The sequence below is a fragment of the Brienomyrus brachyistius genome, chromosome 15 (assembly GCF_023856365.1).
Source record: "Brienomyrus brachyistius isolate T26 chromosome 15, BBRACH_0.4, whole genome shotgun sequence".
Lineage (NCBI taxonomy): Eukaryota > Metazoa > Chordata > Actinopteri > Osteoglossiformes > Mormyridae > Brienomyrus > Brienomyrus brachyistius.
This window is the reverse complement of record NC_064547.1, coordinates 2,589,968-2,607,992: the sequence shown is the minus strand read 5'-3', so window position 1 is coordinate 2,607,992 and position 18,025 is coordinate 2,589,968. Positions and strand designations below refer to the sequence as shown.

At 46.6% G+C, this 18,025-nt stretch overlaps 2 protein-coding genes across 7 annotated transcripts in view; both read left to right on the top strand.

The window, feature by feature from the left end:
• Nucleotides 1–12,401, top strand: part of LOC125708373 (phosphatidylinositol 4-phosphate 5-kinase type-1 gamma-like) — a 31,967-nt gene extending 19,566 nt beyond the window's left edge. Inside the window, exons 8-18 of one of the 6 annotated variants that reach the window (XM_048975846.1) lie at nucleotides 841–1,046; nucleotides 1,556–1,639; nucleotides 1,751–1,799; nucleotides 2,644–2,728; nucleotides 3,096–3,257; nucleotides 3,351–3,489; nucleotides 3,927–3,959; nucleotides 4,200–4,319; nucleotides 4,761–4,944; nucleotides 6,943–7,023; nucleotides 8,699–12,401. In XM_048975846.1, coding sequence (XP_048831803.1) covers nucleotides 841–1,046; nucleotides 1,556–1,639; nucleotides 1,751–1,799; nucleotides 2,644–2,728; nucleotides 3,096–3,257; nucleotides 3,351–3,489; nucleotides 3,927–3,959; nucleotides 4,200–4,319; nucleotides 4,761–4,944; nucleotides 6,943–7,023; nucleotides 8,699–8,701 — 1,146 coding nt within the window. In that variant the 3' untranslated portion in view covers nucleotides 8,702–12,401. Of the gene's footprint in view, nucleotides 1–840; nucleotides 1,047–1,555; nucleotides 1,640–1,750; nucleotides 1,800–2,643; nucleotides 2,729–3,095; nucleotides 3,258–3,350; nucleotides 3,490–3,926; nucleotides 3,960–4,199; nucleotides 4,320–4,760; nucleotides 5,341–6,942; nucleotides 7,602–8,698 lie in introns of those variants that run through there. The other 5 variants (XM_048975843.1, XM_048975847.1, XM_048975842.1 and 2 more) reach the window with 5 other exon arrangements.
• A 946-nt stretch (nucleotides 12,402–13,347) lies between these two features.
• LOC125708377 (ras-related protein Rab-11B) lies at nucleotides 13,348–17,758 on the top strand. The gene is made up of 5 exons (XM_048975852.1): nucleotides 13,348–13,506; nucleotides 14,846–15,041; nucleotides 15,314–15,507; nucleotides 15,605–15,685; nucleotides 16,064–17,758. The coding sequence occupies exons 1-5, from the start codon at nucleotides 13,467–13,469 to the stop codon at nucleotides 16,207–16,209; spliced, it is 657 nt and encodes a 218-aa protein (XP_048831809.1). The 5' UTR covers nucleotides 13,348–13,466; the 3' UTR covers nucleotides 16,210–17,758.
• The last annotated feature ends 267 nt before the right edge of the window (nucleotides 17,759–18,025 follow it).

Genomic DNA, 18,025 nt, shown 5'->3' with positions numbered 1-18,025 from the left:
ATTTGAATTTGGTTATAGTATATTATAGGGATGGAAGAACTGTAATATTAATACCAAACATCACATGTTATGTACATACAATTCTCACATTGCAAGGACCGCAATAGCCAGCTTGTTTGTGATCAGGCTTTTTCATATATGGACATAAGAGGAGGTGTAAGTTTTCACTAAACATTTGCACTTTGTTATCGGAGCTTAGCAGGCATTGCAAATTTAGTGATTGTTAAAAAATGAGTAAAGTTTAACTGCTGTTCTTCCATGCACTCTGTGGGATTTCTAATCATTTTCTAATCATCATCTTTGCAGTTTAAATCACTCAGGGACAGGTTTCTGAGAAATTTATTTATAACTCTTTTTTTTTTTTTTTTTTTTTTGCTCTATAGATATCCAAATATTTATTACCCAAAATGCAAAATCAACTTCAGAAATGCACTTTATTATCCTGGTGAATGTTCAAAAACTTGGTCTTTGGGTAACACCTCATGACTGTTCTGGTTAAACAAGCAGCGATCTGCTGGTGGGTCCACCATTACGGAGTGGAATAGAGACTGGGATACCAACATTCAGAACACCACATGTACCTGTGGTAACTGGTGCAGTGGAAAAGCGTCCTAAGAGTTTGTACTGGGTCACCTAGTCCATGGGTCACCTAGTTACTGGATCCCTTTGCTGGTTGGAGAATGTAACTGGCAGCACTCGTGGGTTGATTATACCAGCTTATACCAGTTTAGAAGCAGTGCCCTACAGGGTCTATGTCCAGACAGCCAGTGATGTGTCGGGTGGTGCAGTTCACACTGACATTCAGGTAATTAGGGTACCTTGCTGTTCCTCATGGTCCAGGTCCTCGAGAGCTTCAAGATCATGGACTACAGCCTTCTGCTGGGGGTGCACAACATGGATCTTGCGGAGCGTGAGCCGGAGGGCGGTGGCTCGCAGGACGTCGGCGACGAGAAGCGGCCCATCACCCAGAAGGCCCTGTACTCCACCGCCATCGAGTCCATCCAAGGGGGCGCGTCCTGTGGGGAGTCCGTGGACACAGACAACACGTGGGTCTCCGCCTCTCTGCCGGGCACCCTGCAGTGTGACCTCGCCGTATCACTTCACTGATTATGTCATTTTTATGGTGACTATCGCCTCACACTTAACCCAAATTACAGGTTTGAATCCCGTGCCGGTGGCTGTGAGGTTTACTCCTTCGTTTGAATTTCCTCCTGTCCTCTAGGTTACTTCTACAGTCCAAAACCTTGTGGAAAATGTTCTGGCATCTCTTAAAATGCCATCCAGGGTGTCCCCTGCGCTCTGTAACCTGGGGTTGGCTTCAGGCTGAGCCCTGCACTGAATAAAAAGCCATGGACGATGATGTATGAAGGGAACCTCATGTTGATTGCATTGAAATAGAGTGATATTTGCGGGAGGGTCTCGTGGATCTTGGATCGGCTCACGATCAAATGTCACACGAGACGTTGAGGACGGTACGGTACTTGACGCATGGCAGCTCGGCCCCCTGAGGGTCCCAAGCTCACGCAGCGTCTTGGTGTTTGCTGTGTCCCTCCAGGATGGGCGGCATCCCAGCGGTCAACGGCAAGGGGGAGCGACTCCTGCTCTTCATTGGAATCATCGACATCTTGCAGTCATACAGGTGACGACCTCTAATGGAGGAACTTTCTGCTTTGGCTGATGAATTTGTTCAGCTTCTAAGAAACCTTTGTATTTATCTTTCTGTCTCTCTCTCCGTCCATCCGTCTCGAAGACTGATAAAGAAGTTGGAGCACACATGGAAAGCTCTCGTTCACGATGGGGTGAGTCTTTATGTCATGACTGCTTGCCTTGGCTCGTTTCGGGGATCCCCTTAGAGTAATCTCACCCTGCACCTCTGGGGCCATGAGCCTCATCTCCCTCTCGCGTTACAGTCGCCCGGACCGTGACTGACTAGGCATTTCTGCCGCCGCGTCACACAGACCTCTGCTAACTGCGGCTGGGCCTCCAGCGGCCTGATGTCACAGGGAGGTGCTCGACCGCCGGTCTTTAATGACCTGCCGCGGAATGACGTCTGCCGCTCCTGCTCAGAGAGAGGAGCATGACCCGGGAAGCGACCTTCTCGATTTGAAGAGAGGCCCTGCGTCTCGGCTCTTAGAGGGTCTTCCTGCCTGACTCTGGGATCCTTGTTATGCTATTTAGGCAGGAACCATTGAGTTACATTTTTATTAAGCAGAAACTTTCATGCGAAGCAGCATGCATCTCGGAGAGCAGGGTCAACCCGTCCCTGGAGCTGCTGGGGGCTACGGGCTGTGCTCAAGGGGCCAGTTCCTCTGCCAAACAGGAAATGGCCACGTTTTGAGTCCTAAGTGCCAGAGCCACATTACCACCCACAGGAGCCAATGGGAAATGGCTCTGAGCTTAAAGCGATGGTGTCTGAGCAGAGCGAAGTCGCAGTGACCTAACTGATGGGTCTTGGAGGGGTTGGGTGTGCGGGGATGGATGGTCCCTACTACACACTGCCTGGATCCCTTGGCTTTTCAGTGTAAGGGTATTTATACAAAGGCGCTGATGACGACAAGCAGTACAATATGTTATTCCTGAATGGCTTTTGAAAACCAGGGCTTTTATATTTCATTTAATTACATTTTTTTTGTCCCTCTATAGGACACTGTCTCGGTCCACCGACCTAATTTCTACGCAGACAGATTTTTCAGGTTTATGAGCAGCACAGTCTTCAAGAAGAACTCCTGTGAGTGTCCCCACGGGGGGTGTCCCCTATGCTCTGTGTCCCATCGCCCAGGACACCTCAGTCTGCGCATAACAGGACACATTTTAAATTCTTCTCACTTGTGCGTTTAATGTGTTTATGTTAAATTACTTTGAAGCACACTTAGAATGTGTCTCTCATTATTATAATGAAACCCCAGACTTGATGAGTACAGCAGCGTTTTAAATTGATTGTTAAAGTGTATAATGATCTAATTAGTAAAGCATTATTTAGAAACGGAATTGCATTCTAATTATACAAATTGCATTCTACACAAGTTAAATATTCTGGTTATGGTTCAGGAGACAGTTGTTAATTGGATGCTTTTTGCTTCGATTGCCGTCACCAGCCTTGAAATCGTCGCCTTCCAAGAAGGGACGCCTTGCTTTGACTGTCCCCAAATACCCGGGCCCCGGGGCGGCGTGGTCGGCCTCCCAGCTGCCCTGTGAGCAGGACGAGAAGATGTATGACCTGCGCGGAGCCCACAGCTTCCCCACGCTGGAGAACGAGGGTGAGCCCCCACCCTGCATTTGCTCGGCGCACTCCCACATCGGCTAACAGCACCCCAGGAGCGCAGAGTGACCCCCGTGTTCGTGTCTCCCAGTCCGGCCAGATCTCCTGCCCTGCGCCCTTCCCTCCTTTGAGGAGGCCATGATGGCCTCCGCTGCAACCACCTTGTCTTCCACCACCTCTCTCACCAACCCAGAGCGCTCTCCTCCGGACGCTGAGCGCCTCCGCTACAGGTGCTGACCTCTTCTGCACCCCCACCACACTGAGAGATGGAGAGAGCGAGAGATGGAGAGAGCGAGAGATGGAGAGAGCGAGAGATGGAGAGAGCGAGAGATGGAGAGAGCGAGAGACGGAGAGAGAGACAGAGAAACACACAAACACAGAGAAAATCAGACACAGAGAAATAGACAGAGACAGAGGTAAAAAGACATACAGAAACTGACACAGATATACGACAAAGACAGATGCAGACAGACTCAGACAGATAGACAGACCCACAGAGACCCAAACAGACTCGTACAGGCTCAGACACAGACAGACGAACACTGACAGACACTGACAGACACAGACTGAGACACTGATAGAAACACAGACAGACAGAGACACAGATGGACACAGACGAGCCCACAGTCAGGGTACACTCAGCCCCGCCCTCTGTTCCCACTTGCAGGAGACACCCCCAGGCATCCAATCAGGACGTCAGGTAGGGATCATGCATGAAAGATGTCAAGGAGGTCTGATCTTCTGGCTGAACACCTGATTTCATTTATATCATTGAAGACACGTCATTCACTGCTCCGCACACGCGTGAAGCATCTGAAAAGCCAGGAGATATTCATCTTTCCCTGCACACAGGCTGCAGATTCAGTGCGTGTGTGCGTGTGTGTGTGTGTGTGTGCACCTGACCGTCCACTGGAAGCTTGTCTCTGTGTCCCCTGTTCAGGGCTCAGGAGGAGCCTGGTGTCCGTGAGGAAGACCAGCAGACCATCACTGTGGAGGTGGAGACACAGAGACCCAGCAGTGAGCTCACAATCAGCACCCCCGCGGCCTCCCCGGAGACCAGGTAAACAGCCTGTCACATGACCCCGACAAGGGGCATGGCTCTCTGTCTGGAGGGGGGAGGAGTCAGCGGGAAGCAGAGAGGCTGAGAGAGAATGCAGGAAGCTGGGGAGCAGTAGATCAGGAGGCCATTCTAGGGGAGGGGCCTATTGGCGCAGTGGGGTGGGGTGGCAAGAGCTGGCGGTTGGGGAGTGTGGAATCAGCCATCTGGGTGCCGTCTTTGTACCAAACCGTCTTGCCCTCTGATAGCATGCGGTGCTAAGATATACTTGGCACAGAAGCCGGCCTGCAGGGCCTGTATGAAAACCCTGTGCCAATCACACAATGGCTGTTCCTGGGAGTGACTTTGGAAAGTTAACTTAGCATAGCACATGTGTGGATACAGTCACACGTAGCCTGAGGCTTTCCCCCTTTCCCATGGCCCTGCGTCTGTGTGTAAACCCAGCCAGCCGCCCGAGGCCCAGGCCCAGGCCGAGGCCCAGGCTGCCTCCGCCCCCGACACGTCCGCCCCCGCACCATCCAGCCCCCGGGTGACCGAAGAGCCCGACGTCACCAGCCAGCTGTCAGAATGCGCCAGCCAAGCCTCCGCGGAGGGGGAGGACGACGTGCCAATCAGCGACATCTTCATCGTAAGCGCCCTGCCTGGCCTGTGGGGGGCATCATTCGCACTGTGGGGATTGTGTATATACTGCCCGTATTTACCACATCCCATAATGCACCCATGAGTATTAGAAATATATAAAGATCAAGTAATTTGTAGTAGATAACGCCCTAAGTGGTGAATACTGTACTTTAATGTCGCGTAAAATGCGTGTGTATTAGCTACCCTGACGTCATCGCGGGCATTTCCTTGCAGTTCGACATGGCCGTACTATATGAAAAGAGAAATTCCCGCATGTTGGATGAAAGCTGGTCTCATTGGTGTTCACTCGTGCTTCGGGGCTGATGTGTTGGTGAGGAGTGCGGGCGGGAGCAGATGCTCAGCCAGCAGGTGGCGACATTGGCCCAGGGCGGCGTCATGATGATGGTGGTGGTGAGGGGTGGTGGGATTGGGGGGGGGGGGGGGGGGGGGCACATGTCCGAGAGAGAGCCGAGCCTCCATTTCTCCCGGCTCATCGGCTCCCCCTGTGGATACAGAATGCAATGGCAGTCTTTAGTGGCTGGCTGCCTTCTGCGGATCCTCATTGGGGGGGGGGGGGGGACGGTGAAAGCGAGGAAGTAACGTGGTACCAAAATACGGCCCGATACCTGAGCTCTGCCCTGCGGTGCCGGCAGCATTAATGGGCGCAGGTCACGTTTCACCGGTAGGGCGCCGGTGGGAAGGCCCGGCCCGCTTCCCCATTCCCCCCCCGGGACCTACATTTACACTCTGTCTGCAGCGCAGGCTGTGTCCGGCCTCCACTTAGTCTCTCTGTCGTTTGCGGGTGTTTGAAATCCTCCTGCTTCTCCCTTCCTGGCTCTGGTTGTCGCTTCTCTTTCATGGCCTGTTGTCTTTTTTCTTTCTTTCTTTTTCTGTTTATCTGTCCTGGTTTCTACAGTCTCTGCATGTCCCCTCACTCTCCAGCTCGAGGACCTAACCCCCCTGCCCTCCCAACTTCTGATTTTCTGCGGCCAGATCTGATCGCTCCCCATCCTCCTTGACTTCTTCCCAGACGATGCTCATTCCGCCTTTGCTCCGGCCCTTAACGCGTCCTGCGACAGCGTTTCAGCACCACAAGTCATCAGTTATCACCCACTATCATCTTATCTGTCATTAGATGTTATTGGCAGGAGTGAAAGATCGGGATTATTGGTGGACGGCATCAGATTACACGAATAATGTGCTATTTTTAAAATGGCCTAATTTTCTTGGCCTAGTTATCCATACTGACGTGACAGTGACGATGCCGCTGAATCTAATAGGGTGACCGTGAGCGTGAGGAGGACGAAAGCACTCAGGCTATCAGACTGCAGGGGGGGGGGCGTTTGCTGTGCTGGAACCATCTGCTCTGCTGGTGGGATTCTCAGTGGGCTCCCTGACACTGACCCGTCGTGACAGCGTGTCGTCACTGGCACAGCACAGAAGACTCTCAGCCTATCAGTGCAAAGTGTGCCACTCCTGTTTCCACCAATCGCGTTGCCCGTTTGCTCTCCCCTCTGTCCCCCAGATGTGACAATATCTAGAAAGTGTTTGTTCATTAAACAATGTGCTGCAAATCAGCTATGACTTCTGAGGAATTCAGAGGAGAGATTTATTTATGTATGTGTATATTTATATATATAAAATATATAATATATATTTATATACATACATTTATATATAATATTTTATTGCTACTTTCTATTGCTGCATGAATTTAAGATTATTTTGAGATTATTTGAGATTATTTTTTTTATTTAAGTATGTTGAACAACACATGTAAGATATTCTGAAGGATTCATGTTGTCGTATTACATGCTGATTCTGTTAACTGTGTGGACACCGCAGGTGTTACCGAGGGAGACAGTCCATCCATTCACCTCTTTTCACTTCTCATCTTTTTTCCCCCCTATGCTCCTTTTTTGTTTCGTTTTTGTTTTGTTTTTGTTTGTTTTTGTCTGCCCCTCTCTCTTTCGATTCCTCTGGCGCCCCCTGTTGTCCTAAGCAGCCTCCCGAGGACAGTTGGGTGTACTCTCCTCTGCACTATGGCACGGAGTCTTGGTCCATGTCAGACAGAGACAGGGAGAGCGTAAGTGCCTGGGCTTTCCTGCACGCTTCCTGTCCATAAGGTGCCTTAACCCCCCCGTCTCAATTTGCATTTAACAGTGTTTTATTTATTTTTTTCTTGTTTGCTGCTTTCATTTCCTGCGCTGTTGCGTTCCTCCTTCCCCTTTCACTACCTGTCACTGACGCCACCATTTTCTTTAATCGATGGCCTTCACCGTTGTTTATCTTTCGTCCCTTTTATCAAATTTTATTTTCCTTGCTAAAAACGAATCCACAGGAAACGGTTGATCGCCTCGGCTCGGCTCCTCCTGCCGTGACCCACTTTTTTTCCCCCGCAAGGTGCGACCTCGAACGGGCCGGTAATGTTTCCCCCACTAAACTGTGGGTGTGAGTGGAGGGTGGGGGGGGGCGTGGGGGACCTGAGCACAATGAAGCGGAGCGGGAGAAAAAAAGACACCCATCTTTCCATCTACCTTCTAACTGCTTCTCTTGGTCAAGTCACGGGACAAAGAAACACCTCCAGTCAGTGAACAGGGACTGGCCTGAACTGAGAACAGGAGTGCATGAACGGTCGCACGTGCTTTGGAGAGTGTCAGCCATCCAAAGTCTGCCTGCTTTGTTAGCACAGCACCGCACTACGTAGAACCGCACTGCACCTCACTACGTAGAACCGCACTGCACCTCACTACGTAGAACCGCACTGCACCTCACTACGTAGAACCGCACTGCACCTCACTACGTAGAACCGCACTGCACCTCACTACGTAGCACCGCACCGCACCGCACTGCACTACGTAGCACCGCACCGCACTACGTAGCACCGCACCGCACTGGAGCAGAGACAGGCCTGGCCCCACGCGCACTGCTCCTTCAGCACACTGCGGTGAAACCTCTGAGTAGAACTACGGCAAGCCGGGAGGGAAACCGGTAGTGAGGCTGAGGTGGGGAAAGACTTTGCCCTCATGTAAGCTGTGCCGTCAATTGTTGCCACGAGCGTTCCTCATTTCACGGCTCACGGGAGGCCGTGATTGTCACCTGCCAGCTCTCTGAGTGAGTCAGCCTATCGCTGAGGGCGGGGGCTCAGGCTGCCCCCCTACCCCCCCAGCTCGGGGTCAGATCTTCTCTACCCCAAAGATCCCCACCAGGCCACCCCCCGTGTCGTTTTCCTCTGTCCTGGATGGCCTTATGATTTAATAGTAATCCGGTTCAGTCCTGCCCAGGCCAGCAGATTCGGCGTTCCTCAGCTCATTGTTCTTCACTCTGTCAGTCAGGGTAGTACAATAATAGCAGCACCGAGGGCTTATTTCCCTGATCTGTATTCTATGCCTGTATTCTCTATCTGTCAGTATGATTTCCAGATGATCAGGGTCGCCGACTCTCGCGCATCTGGCGTGACACTCACGCCTTGAGACTCTCACGCAAGAAATCTTACGGCAAATCTGATTTATTCCATTATAAACCTAAAATTAGCTAATTAAAAAGCTTTGGGGTAATTTGCAAACCTTACAGATTATTTACAAATTAATGAACCTGTTACATGCATGTAAACGCATGTACATGTGTGTGCAGACTGGTCTCGTGTTGAAAATCTCTCTCCGGCCAGCTGACCGAAGTTGGCGACCCTGGATGATTGGCTGGTTTTGTTCATGAAGTGGTTGATTCAGCACTTGACGCTCGTCTCTCTGCCCTCCTCACAGTAAAGCTGACTGCTACCGAAGCCAGGCCAGGTCTGCCGCTACAGATGGAGCCGGAGTCTGAAGTGGCCGTGTGGCCCTGGGGGGTGTGAATGAGAGGTCTGGAATAGCCTGATCCGTGCCCCTTGTCGTTATGCACGCATATGTACATGGTGGATGGGAATTCCAGCCTGATCCAAAAGTGCATCTCCCTCCCCTCAGCATATGGTCACACCTGTTCCAACAGCGCCCCCTCTCTGACCGGCATGTGAATTACAGGAAGATGTTCGTAGGAAAGGTTTTTGTGTATTTTCCAAACATATTTTAATACTGTGAATATTTTAATAACACTTTATGCCATAAAACATGTGTGAGCGCTACAGATGATCGAAATGGTTTTATTGTAAAGCTTTTTGTTTTGATCTGGTTTTTAGAGGAACGACAGTTCGGCTTCATGGAAGGAAACGCTCTCGCCCCCTTTTAAAAGAATTTTTGCAAAAAATGTGAAGGTTTGCCTCCGAAGTGGTGTCTTTCGTTTTAGGAACTCATTGCATTTTTCGGGCATTTTTGTGGTAATTCATTACTTGTCTTAATTCTCATTTATGATCTGTAAACATTATTTTTTAATATAAGGTATTTATATAATGTGTATAACTATATAACCCTAATTATAAAATATACCATGAGTATTAAGACCCTGCTCCATTGTTCATCCTCCCCTGAGCACGTGTGACGTTGGGGTCCTTAATGTAAAACGGAGTATTATATTTTCAAAGTCAGACCATCGGTTATCTGCTGTAGTGTCTTCCAGGGAGCAGGTTAGTTTTGGAGACGTGCATCAAGGCCTTCTCAGTGTCTTGGTGGTGAACATCCAATCTGAGGTCTGCAGTAGTGCTGTGCATGGCAGGTGACACACAGGTAGTAGCTGTCCTTGGAGGGTGGCATTGCCCAGCCCTTTAGGGGCTCGAGAAGGAGTAACGGAGCAGCTGCAGGGACGCCGGATGGAAGGCCCTCGCTCGATCGCTCTGCGCGAATCACTGCCATGTTTCGATTGGCGTCTCAGACATTCCTCACCATGATCTCCATCATGGCTTATAGTTCATGTCTGTCTAAGTATTTTCAGCTGCTCTTTGCAAAATCAGTCAGCGTTTGAGTGCTGTTTTCAGCGGTTAGTGAAAATGCATCCACTCTGCCACCCTGTTTGATAGGCTGCCTTTGTATTAAAGAGCAGTGTTCAGGAACAGCATTGCATTCCTCCATACCATGCAGTTGAAATATATGTGTGGTTACACATATGAATGGTACCTACTAGGGTTGCGCGATTTTGGAAACGTTTCAAATATCGTCATACAATTTTTTTGCGATAAATATTGCGATATTTATAAAACGAAAAAGGAATGGAAAAATTACCCAAACTAAGCTATATCCAAATAGAACTTGTTATCTATCAGTAGAATCTATTATATAAGTTGGTGATGTTGCCGCGAGTTTTGCTCAATATCGTCTCTGTGGAATGCAAAATATTTTGATACGGCCAAGAACGAATGTCTTTGGGGACCAGGTTTGTTCCGTTTTTTTTCCCCCTCCTCTTCACTTCTTTTTGTTAAATTTCTCACTAACACGCCTCGCTTTCCATGAGCGAGTCCGACAGTTAGGACATAAAGCAGCAGCAAACTTTACACTTTTTTTTAATTTATTTTTTTTATAAGGCCTATTAAATAATTTTGAGAAGGACCAACCATTCGAATTGCAAAGCTTGCAAAATTTGGGTCCCCGTGACAGAGTAAAAATGCTACAGCGAAACTTAATGATGATTTCTCGCTCGGCAAATTTTATTTTTAAGATGTACTGTCAAAATACTGTACGCCATGCTATAATGTCCGGATGGTGTAACTTTGTGAAGAATGTGATACTGCCCAAGCCGAATGTCAACCCAGCTGACTATCACGGTCCTTGCAGTGTGACAACTGCATGTGCACAACATGCGATGTCAGTATTAACATTGCACATGTGCAGGCCCAGTCCCTTCAGTTTGACTGCCTTATCAATACCCAGAAGAGCAAGATGCCCCTTTTACTAACATGAATTTTCAAGCCATGTTTCAATAATGGAGTCCTCGAGACGTGTATATAACAAGAAATGTACATTATGCGTATAAATATATATATATTTTTCATTTGAGACAGAGAACGGTCTATTTTATTTGTGCTAGGAAGAATTAAGATCCCAGTGGATTTCCTGTACTCTTCATATTGAGATGCAGCTATAATTTCTGTACATAACTCGGATTATTAATATTTTTGTTTGTAAACAAGTCCTAACTCCGGGCTTGCTGGATATGTGTGCTGCAGCGGTCTCCAGCCAGAAGTACCCTGACTTCTGTGTGCCCGTGTCTGTACGCATGTATGCGAGTGCGTCTGTGTGCGCGTACATCTGTGTGTACACATTTGTGGGTTTTCAAAATGCTGTGCACCCTCCTTTTGGGATTCCATAGCATGATATCATGTGAATATGTGCATTGGGAACATGTATGTATCATGTATGTACCGATCTATTTATGCATTGATGTAAATAGATGGTTATTTTGTGTTTTGACTGTAAAGACCAGAATCAGTTCAGAATAAAAGCGCTTCTTGTATAAAATAGTGTATTTGTGTGTTGCCTATTTGCCTATGTGAATAAATTAGACTGTGTAACTTCGGTACGCGAGTGGGAAATGCTGTCTGTTTTTCTCGTGCTGGTGTCAATGACATGCTGTAAAATAAAGGTCGTTTCTTCCCCACAGTTTCGGAAATGTTCTCATGAGAGTCCGTGTAACTACCGTGATGCTTTTTACATTACCGCTCATTGTACTGTAAAGACTACTCAGCTAAAATCTGTGTAGACATTCTGTCAGTTAAAAGTACTGTATGTAAAGAAATAAAAAAGAAACGCAAAAACATGACTATTATAACCGTCTCTCGGTTGGTTGCATGAAGCCTCAACACAGCAGCAATACTGATTTTAAAAAGGGGGGAGATGTCTTGGTGACTTTAATGACCTACTGCTGTTCAGAGACGTTTCCTGTTCTCATGTACTGTACACAGGAGCTGGGTCTGAACTAGTGCAGAAAATGACCAATATTGAACTGTTACAAATATGTAAAGAGTGAATTATGCATTATGGCTGAAAGTGGAGTGTGCTACCTTTTGGATAATTCGGATGTGTATACTTCTACATGTTTTGCACTGCATTGCAAAACGCCCCTTGATTATGCATTAAGTATATAAATAAGTGTGTCAAAATTACTGATGCATTTTACTTATTTTTTAATAAATGTTTAGGATAAGACTAACATTTTTCCACAAAGATGTTAAAATATGTGAATTCTGGTTATTTGCCCATATTGCGGCTAATTGTATTGTGTTTTTTTTTTGTAAAATACTATTGTTATGCTTATTTTTCTTTTTACTTATTGATCTTGGGAATTACCTTGGTGGTGTGTTATTTATCTTAGGCACAGAGAAGTAATAATTTCTGATATAACTATGCTGTATTATTGTTCTTCAGTTTTATTTATTATATTGGACTGTTTTTCTCTGTAGGACGTGTAGCACCCGATTATCCCTGAAAACAGTAACTAAACCAAACTCCTGTAATAACTTGCAGATGTATGACTTTTAAAAAATATGTATATACCATGTACATTCAAAAATAATGACATTGGAGAAAAATAATAAAATCGTTAAAAAAATAAGGTTGCCTTTCTTTTAATTGCTATGTATATATGTGCGAAATTGTCATGGTCAAAACACAGCCGGTGCGTCAGTGTTAAAGTTTCGATTTTATTGTTTTTAGGTGACTGGAGTAACTAATGCCATCTGGTGGCCAAAAAATGTTCCTGGGAGGATCCGAGCATGACGCCTGTTGAAAACATTTAGATAAGGCAACTTGGAAATTCCGTGTGAATTTCTGGACAGCTACGTTTATTAACTACCTGTCCAATAGCTATCTGCAGATATCAGCCCTGGAATTCCCGAAAATATCTATGTGGTACGCTATAGCGCGTGACAGATACACAGGTAATCCTGCAAAAGTTCCACGGATGCAAAAATGAGACGCCCCTGAGGAAGTTTCAGGGGATGTAAGTATCAAAATTATAATATCGCGATATCTATTGCTATGCTGAAATGATTAGTCGATACTTATGAACTCTCAGCTCTGTGTTAACGAAATAAACTGCTTGCGCTTCAGTTGTGAATGCAAAGCATTTCTGTGAGTAGCATTACCATGGTATACACACATTCTTCTAGAAAATGGTTAATTGACTTTTAAATGCAACTTTAAGTGCCGCACATTAGACTATTTAACTGGATTTTAAAACGTCTGAATTGGGTCATTTTGATTCATTTAAAAACTTATTTGCAACATTGTAAGTATATTTAGATGTATGTATATTTATATTAAACTATATTATTCTGTATTAGTTATATTATACATCTACTAATGGTTTATCCAGTACATGGCCGTGCGAACTAAATTGTTATAAATAATGACTACGTTTACTTTTAGTTGATGTAACTAATATGAAATCGCATGTTTATAATAAATGTTTTTCGCGTACATTTCACACTCGGTATAAAAAGCCGGGATTGCTCTATAACAAGTAGAGATACGTCAGGGCCGACCTGGCGAGCTATTGGCCGGCGCAGCTGTCATTCATGGCCAGACCCCGCCTCTCTCGCGCTTCGGTTTCCTGCCGGTGGTTATAGCGAGAAGCGGCGTAGTGCTCCTGAAGCGGGACGGTGACACGATGGGGACGCGGGACGACGAGTATGATTATCTATTCAAAGGTGAGGGGCGCAAAAAGGAGTGAGCGCCCGGGTCTGCGGACCGGTAACGGGCGAAGGCTTGCCCGAGAGGCAGGACCCGCCATGATTAGCGGGCCGGCAGCGGCCCTGGAAGCTATGTTTCGGCGTATTTCACCCAGCAAAACACGAGCGCCTGCAGCCGGGCTGGTTTGTTTTTCACCGTCATCCAGCGCCTGCCGTCGCGGGGGGTTTATTCTACCTCCCGTATCCGCTGCCGTTAGTGGTAACCGGCTGAGCTTTGCGCCAATTAACGACAAGAGCATCGCTTAGCCGTGTAGCTAAACATACCATTACTCCATCCTTACTTTGTTTTATGTCATTATGCTTCGATCCACGGGGCTACTAGCTAAATGTTAGCCAGCTGGCTAAAGCGCGTTAGCTCGCTAGCTGACTGGCTGACCGGGATCGCTTTATTTACCCGGTGTGCCGGTAGTTGGCTTCCAAGGCCACAGGGCGGATTGTCAGGCAATTGACGACAATATCTAATGCTGGAGAGTTAGGGATTGTGTTTTGATACCATCGGTGAAAATGTGGATCCCTTCTTGTTTATAAATACTTGTAAACGTTTTAGATGCACTGGCATCTTGGCGGGGCTTGCAGCACAGCTGGCCGGCTGTAGAGTGTAGTTTTACATGGACAGATTACGATGGGCAGACGTTTTAGCTTACATACTACTGCAGTGTCAGTATAAGCATTTATGTGGGTGAACTAAAGAAATAAGAAGAATTCACCTGGAAATCCACTTGTCAGCCTGTTGTTTGACGGACACATACTAACCTGTAATACTAACTTTCTGTAATTTGTCATGCCTGGAATGCGGTTCTTAACACTGATGTATATGATTACTCTTACGTCAAGTTGGGATATAATGCACCTGAATTTGTCGATCAATGGAATATACTATGGGATACAGTCTATAACCAAGTCGTGTGTGCAGCGGATGGTTGCATTTCTGACTTTCACCGCTGTGTGAATCTCAGTCTGGATAACCATGTTTGTTGTCACAAGAAAATGTTCAACTAACAGAAGATCCCGGAGCCTGTCCCTTGTGATTAGCAGGACGCTGGGTGACCAAATCTCTGACATGAATCATATTTAGCACGATGTGAATGTGTGATGCTGTTAGACCAGTGATGGTGAAATGATGTCGCTGTTGGCTGGTCTTGACGCTCATTATAGAGCCAGTCAGTAACACTGTAGTTTAGTAATGTTCGCTGTAAGTAGAGGAGCGTCTGTATTGAGTTGTATATGTTTGGTTGGTATTTGTATTACAGTGTGATGGTTCCCTACAAACGCTCTTTGTCTCTCCATCATGTCTCAGTGGTGCTGATTGGAGACTCCGGCGTGGGGAAGAGCAACCTACTGTCCCGCTTCACGCGCAACGAGTTCAACCTGGAGAGCAAGAGCACCATCGGGGTGGAGTTCGCCACGCGCAGCATCCAGGTGGACGGCAAGACAATAAAGGCTCAGATCTGGGACACGGCCGGACAGGAGCGTTATAGGGCCATCACTTCGGCGTGAGTACGGCCGGCCGCGGTGAGGGGGACGCTAACGCGCCGTTTCCCGGAGAGACCTGACCATCAGTCCGCACCATTTTAACGTGATGTCACAGTATTGACAGTAGATTGTGTGACTCAAGTTGTATAGTTGTTTATAGCACTGTTCGCATTACAGTTTTGACATTCCTCAGCCCATTCTCAGACCTGCCGGGGGGGGAGGTGTACGGGGGTGTGTACTGAGTGGCGAGTGAGTGTGTGCCGCAGCATCTGAGCCGCTCTGTGTTTGATAGGTACTACCGGGGTGCGGTGGGGGCCCTGCTGGTGTACGACATCGCCAAGCACCTGACCTATGAAAACGTGGAACGCTGGCTGAAGGAGCTGCGCGACCATGCAGATAACAACATTGTCATCATGCTGGTGGGCAACAAAAGCGACCTGCGGCACCTACGGGCCGTGCCCACCGACGAGGCACGGGCTTTTGCAGGTAAAGTGCGTTCCTTGCTGGCCTGGGGGGGCGCTTGGCGTGCTCATGGGCCACTCTCTGGCAGCTCACCTTCTGCTTTCCCCTCTTGTGCCTTCAGAGAAGAATAATCTGTCGTTCATCGAGACCTCAGCTTTGGACTCCACTAATGTTGAAGAAGCCTTCAAGAACATCCTCACAGGTACGGGGGTGGGGCAGGTTTGCAGCACCAGCTGTCCTGCTCTGCTGTTTTAACCTTCTCAATCACAGATGTAAAACATCTGGAGAACTCGAGGGCCCAGTTTGTAAACCACCATGCAGTTACTGCAGTAGGAATTTCAGTCCGTATGTAAGCTAGTGATGGACCAAATGGCATCTCATGAACCATTTGCTATATTTCTGGACCTCACTAGATGGTGCTCTTGACCTGCTTTGGGGCATGCTTAATGCCCTTTTCTGAACAGAGAGCACCATCTAGAGGGATTAAAAAATATAGCAAATGGTTCATGAAGCGTCATTTTTTCCGTCACTAATGTAAGCGCAGTCAGCGCTGACTGACGACTTCCCGTGTCCCCTGCAGAGATCTACCGCATCGTTTCACAGAAGCAGATCGCTGACCGGTCAGCGCACGACGAGTCTCCGGGCAACAACGTAGTGGACATCAGCGTGCCCCCTACCACTGATGGCCAAAGGGGCAGCAAGCTGCAGTGCTGCCAGAATCTGTGACCCACGTCCTTGTCCAGGACCCATTGCCACAGCCCTCGTACCCATCTCTCCCTGCTGTTTCCACACACTAGATATCTGTGCTTTGCTCCCAAGTGTTGTGCTGCTATATCTCATGTCATTCTTAGACCATTTTTCTTATCGTGGCTGTAGTTTTATGGCCAGTTTCTTTTGGTCGTTCTTTTTTGTATGATTCTTCCCCTCTTAAACCTTAATTTCTTTACCTCAAAATTTTACAAGTGGCACTGGGAAAACGGGCACAGATTTGACATGCTCCAGGTGACCTTCTGGTGAGGGGTTGTCATGTGCGCTGCCAGGCACTCCATCACATCCTCCGGGCCCTGGGACCTGGATAGAGAGTGAAATGAGTGAGGCTTCTTTAGTAGTATTTAATTTCTGGATGATTCTGAGAAGAAAAGGCTGCTGAATGAATCACTGTCTTGTCCTGATACATAGAAATGCCAAGGAGGCTTCATTCATCTACGGTCTTTAATTCTCATCCACACACTGAGCTTTCAAACAAAACATTTGTCAAGTTTGTGACTTTTTCCAAAACTAATAATGCATTCTTAAAAAAAAAAAAAAAACGAAAAAGGAACATGCCTTTTTCTCTCTGCAAATTGTTCTGCAGTTTTGCAGAATGTGTGGGTTGTGTCCTGCCAGTCAATTTCTTTCAAATAAAGTTAATTTCAATACATGAGTTATTTAAAAATGCATTTTAATATTTTAATGTGACCGTGAGTTATGTGCATGTTATGTCCACCTGTATCCTCCTCCAACTCTTACTTGACAACACACTGAGAGACCTACATGTCATCAAAAGCTTTTTTTTCCCCAAAATTTCTTTAGATATTCCTTAGTTTTATGTTTTATTTGCTAAGTTATCGGTTGCTATATGGTTGCCTTTGTTCTTTTGCATGCCATTAATCCATTGTGGAATATATTAGGCAAGCTAGCGGTTTCAGAACATGTGGCTGGTAACTTATTTGAGGGGAAATGGATGTGCAGTCTGCTTCTAAATAGGTTTAGATGTGTTCTTAATCAGTGCAAAACCACAACATGCTTTTCTGTTAATAGCAAAGCTGTGCCTATATGCAAAAATTACTACTGGGGTAATGAAAGGACAGCTAGGTGATTGTTATGGCGTAGAACAAGAATAGAGAAGTACATTCACTGTATGCTGATAGGCGGTTCATTGGCATTTACCTTGAACATCCTTGAATGTGAACATTCAGTTTCGTTGCCTTACATTTTAGCAACTTTATTCTAGTTATCCTGTATCCAGAGAAAATCTGCTTACAGAATTTATCCAAATTTTCACATGCTACAGAATCTGTTCAATTGAGATCATAGAAGACAATTTACATCCTGTATTTTAAGAATGTATTTTTAAGTTTTACCCAAGGAAGCTTTATTTCCATTTAAAAGACTTGCTTCTATTTCTGCTCATTCAGTATGTTTTCTCTATTTTAAGTGCAATCCACTCTGTAAATACATTACGTCATTTGTGCATGGTAAAATGTATGGCGGAAAAATACATTGCCAAAAATCACCGGTGTCTGTGTTTTTTATGTTTGTAATATCCGAATATATAGTTTGTTATTTAACTTTGACACTTGCTGAGATGTTTCGGTATATTCTGCAGCTAGCTGAGGTTCTCAGCTGCTTCATGGGAACTGGATGCTGGTTAACTTTGCACTCTGAACCCGAAATTTTTCATATGTGTATGTCTGTCTCACATGGAGAGCAAAATTGGATATGTTAAAAACTATCTGCTCTTACCCCATTGGGGTAAATTAATTCTATTTAAGCCAATTCG

Bases quoted from the DNA above. Each gene is read 5' to 3' on its own strand.
- LOC125708377 (XM_048975852.1), top strand. From the start codon at position 13,467: ATGGGGACGCGGGACGACGAGTATGATTATCTATTCAAAG. The intron at 15,508-15,604 runs GTAAAGTGCGTT...TTGTGCCTTCAG, and splicing joins CGAGGCACGGGCTTTTGCAG to AGAAGAATAATCTGTCGTTC. The intron at 15,686-16,063 runs GTACGGGGGTGG...TGTCCCCTGCAG, and splicing joins CTTCAAGAACATCCTCACAG to AGATCTACCGCATCGTTTCA.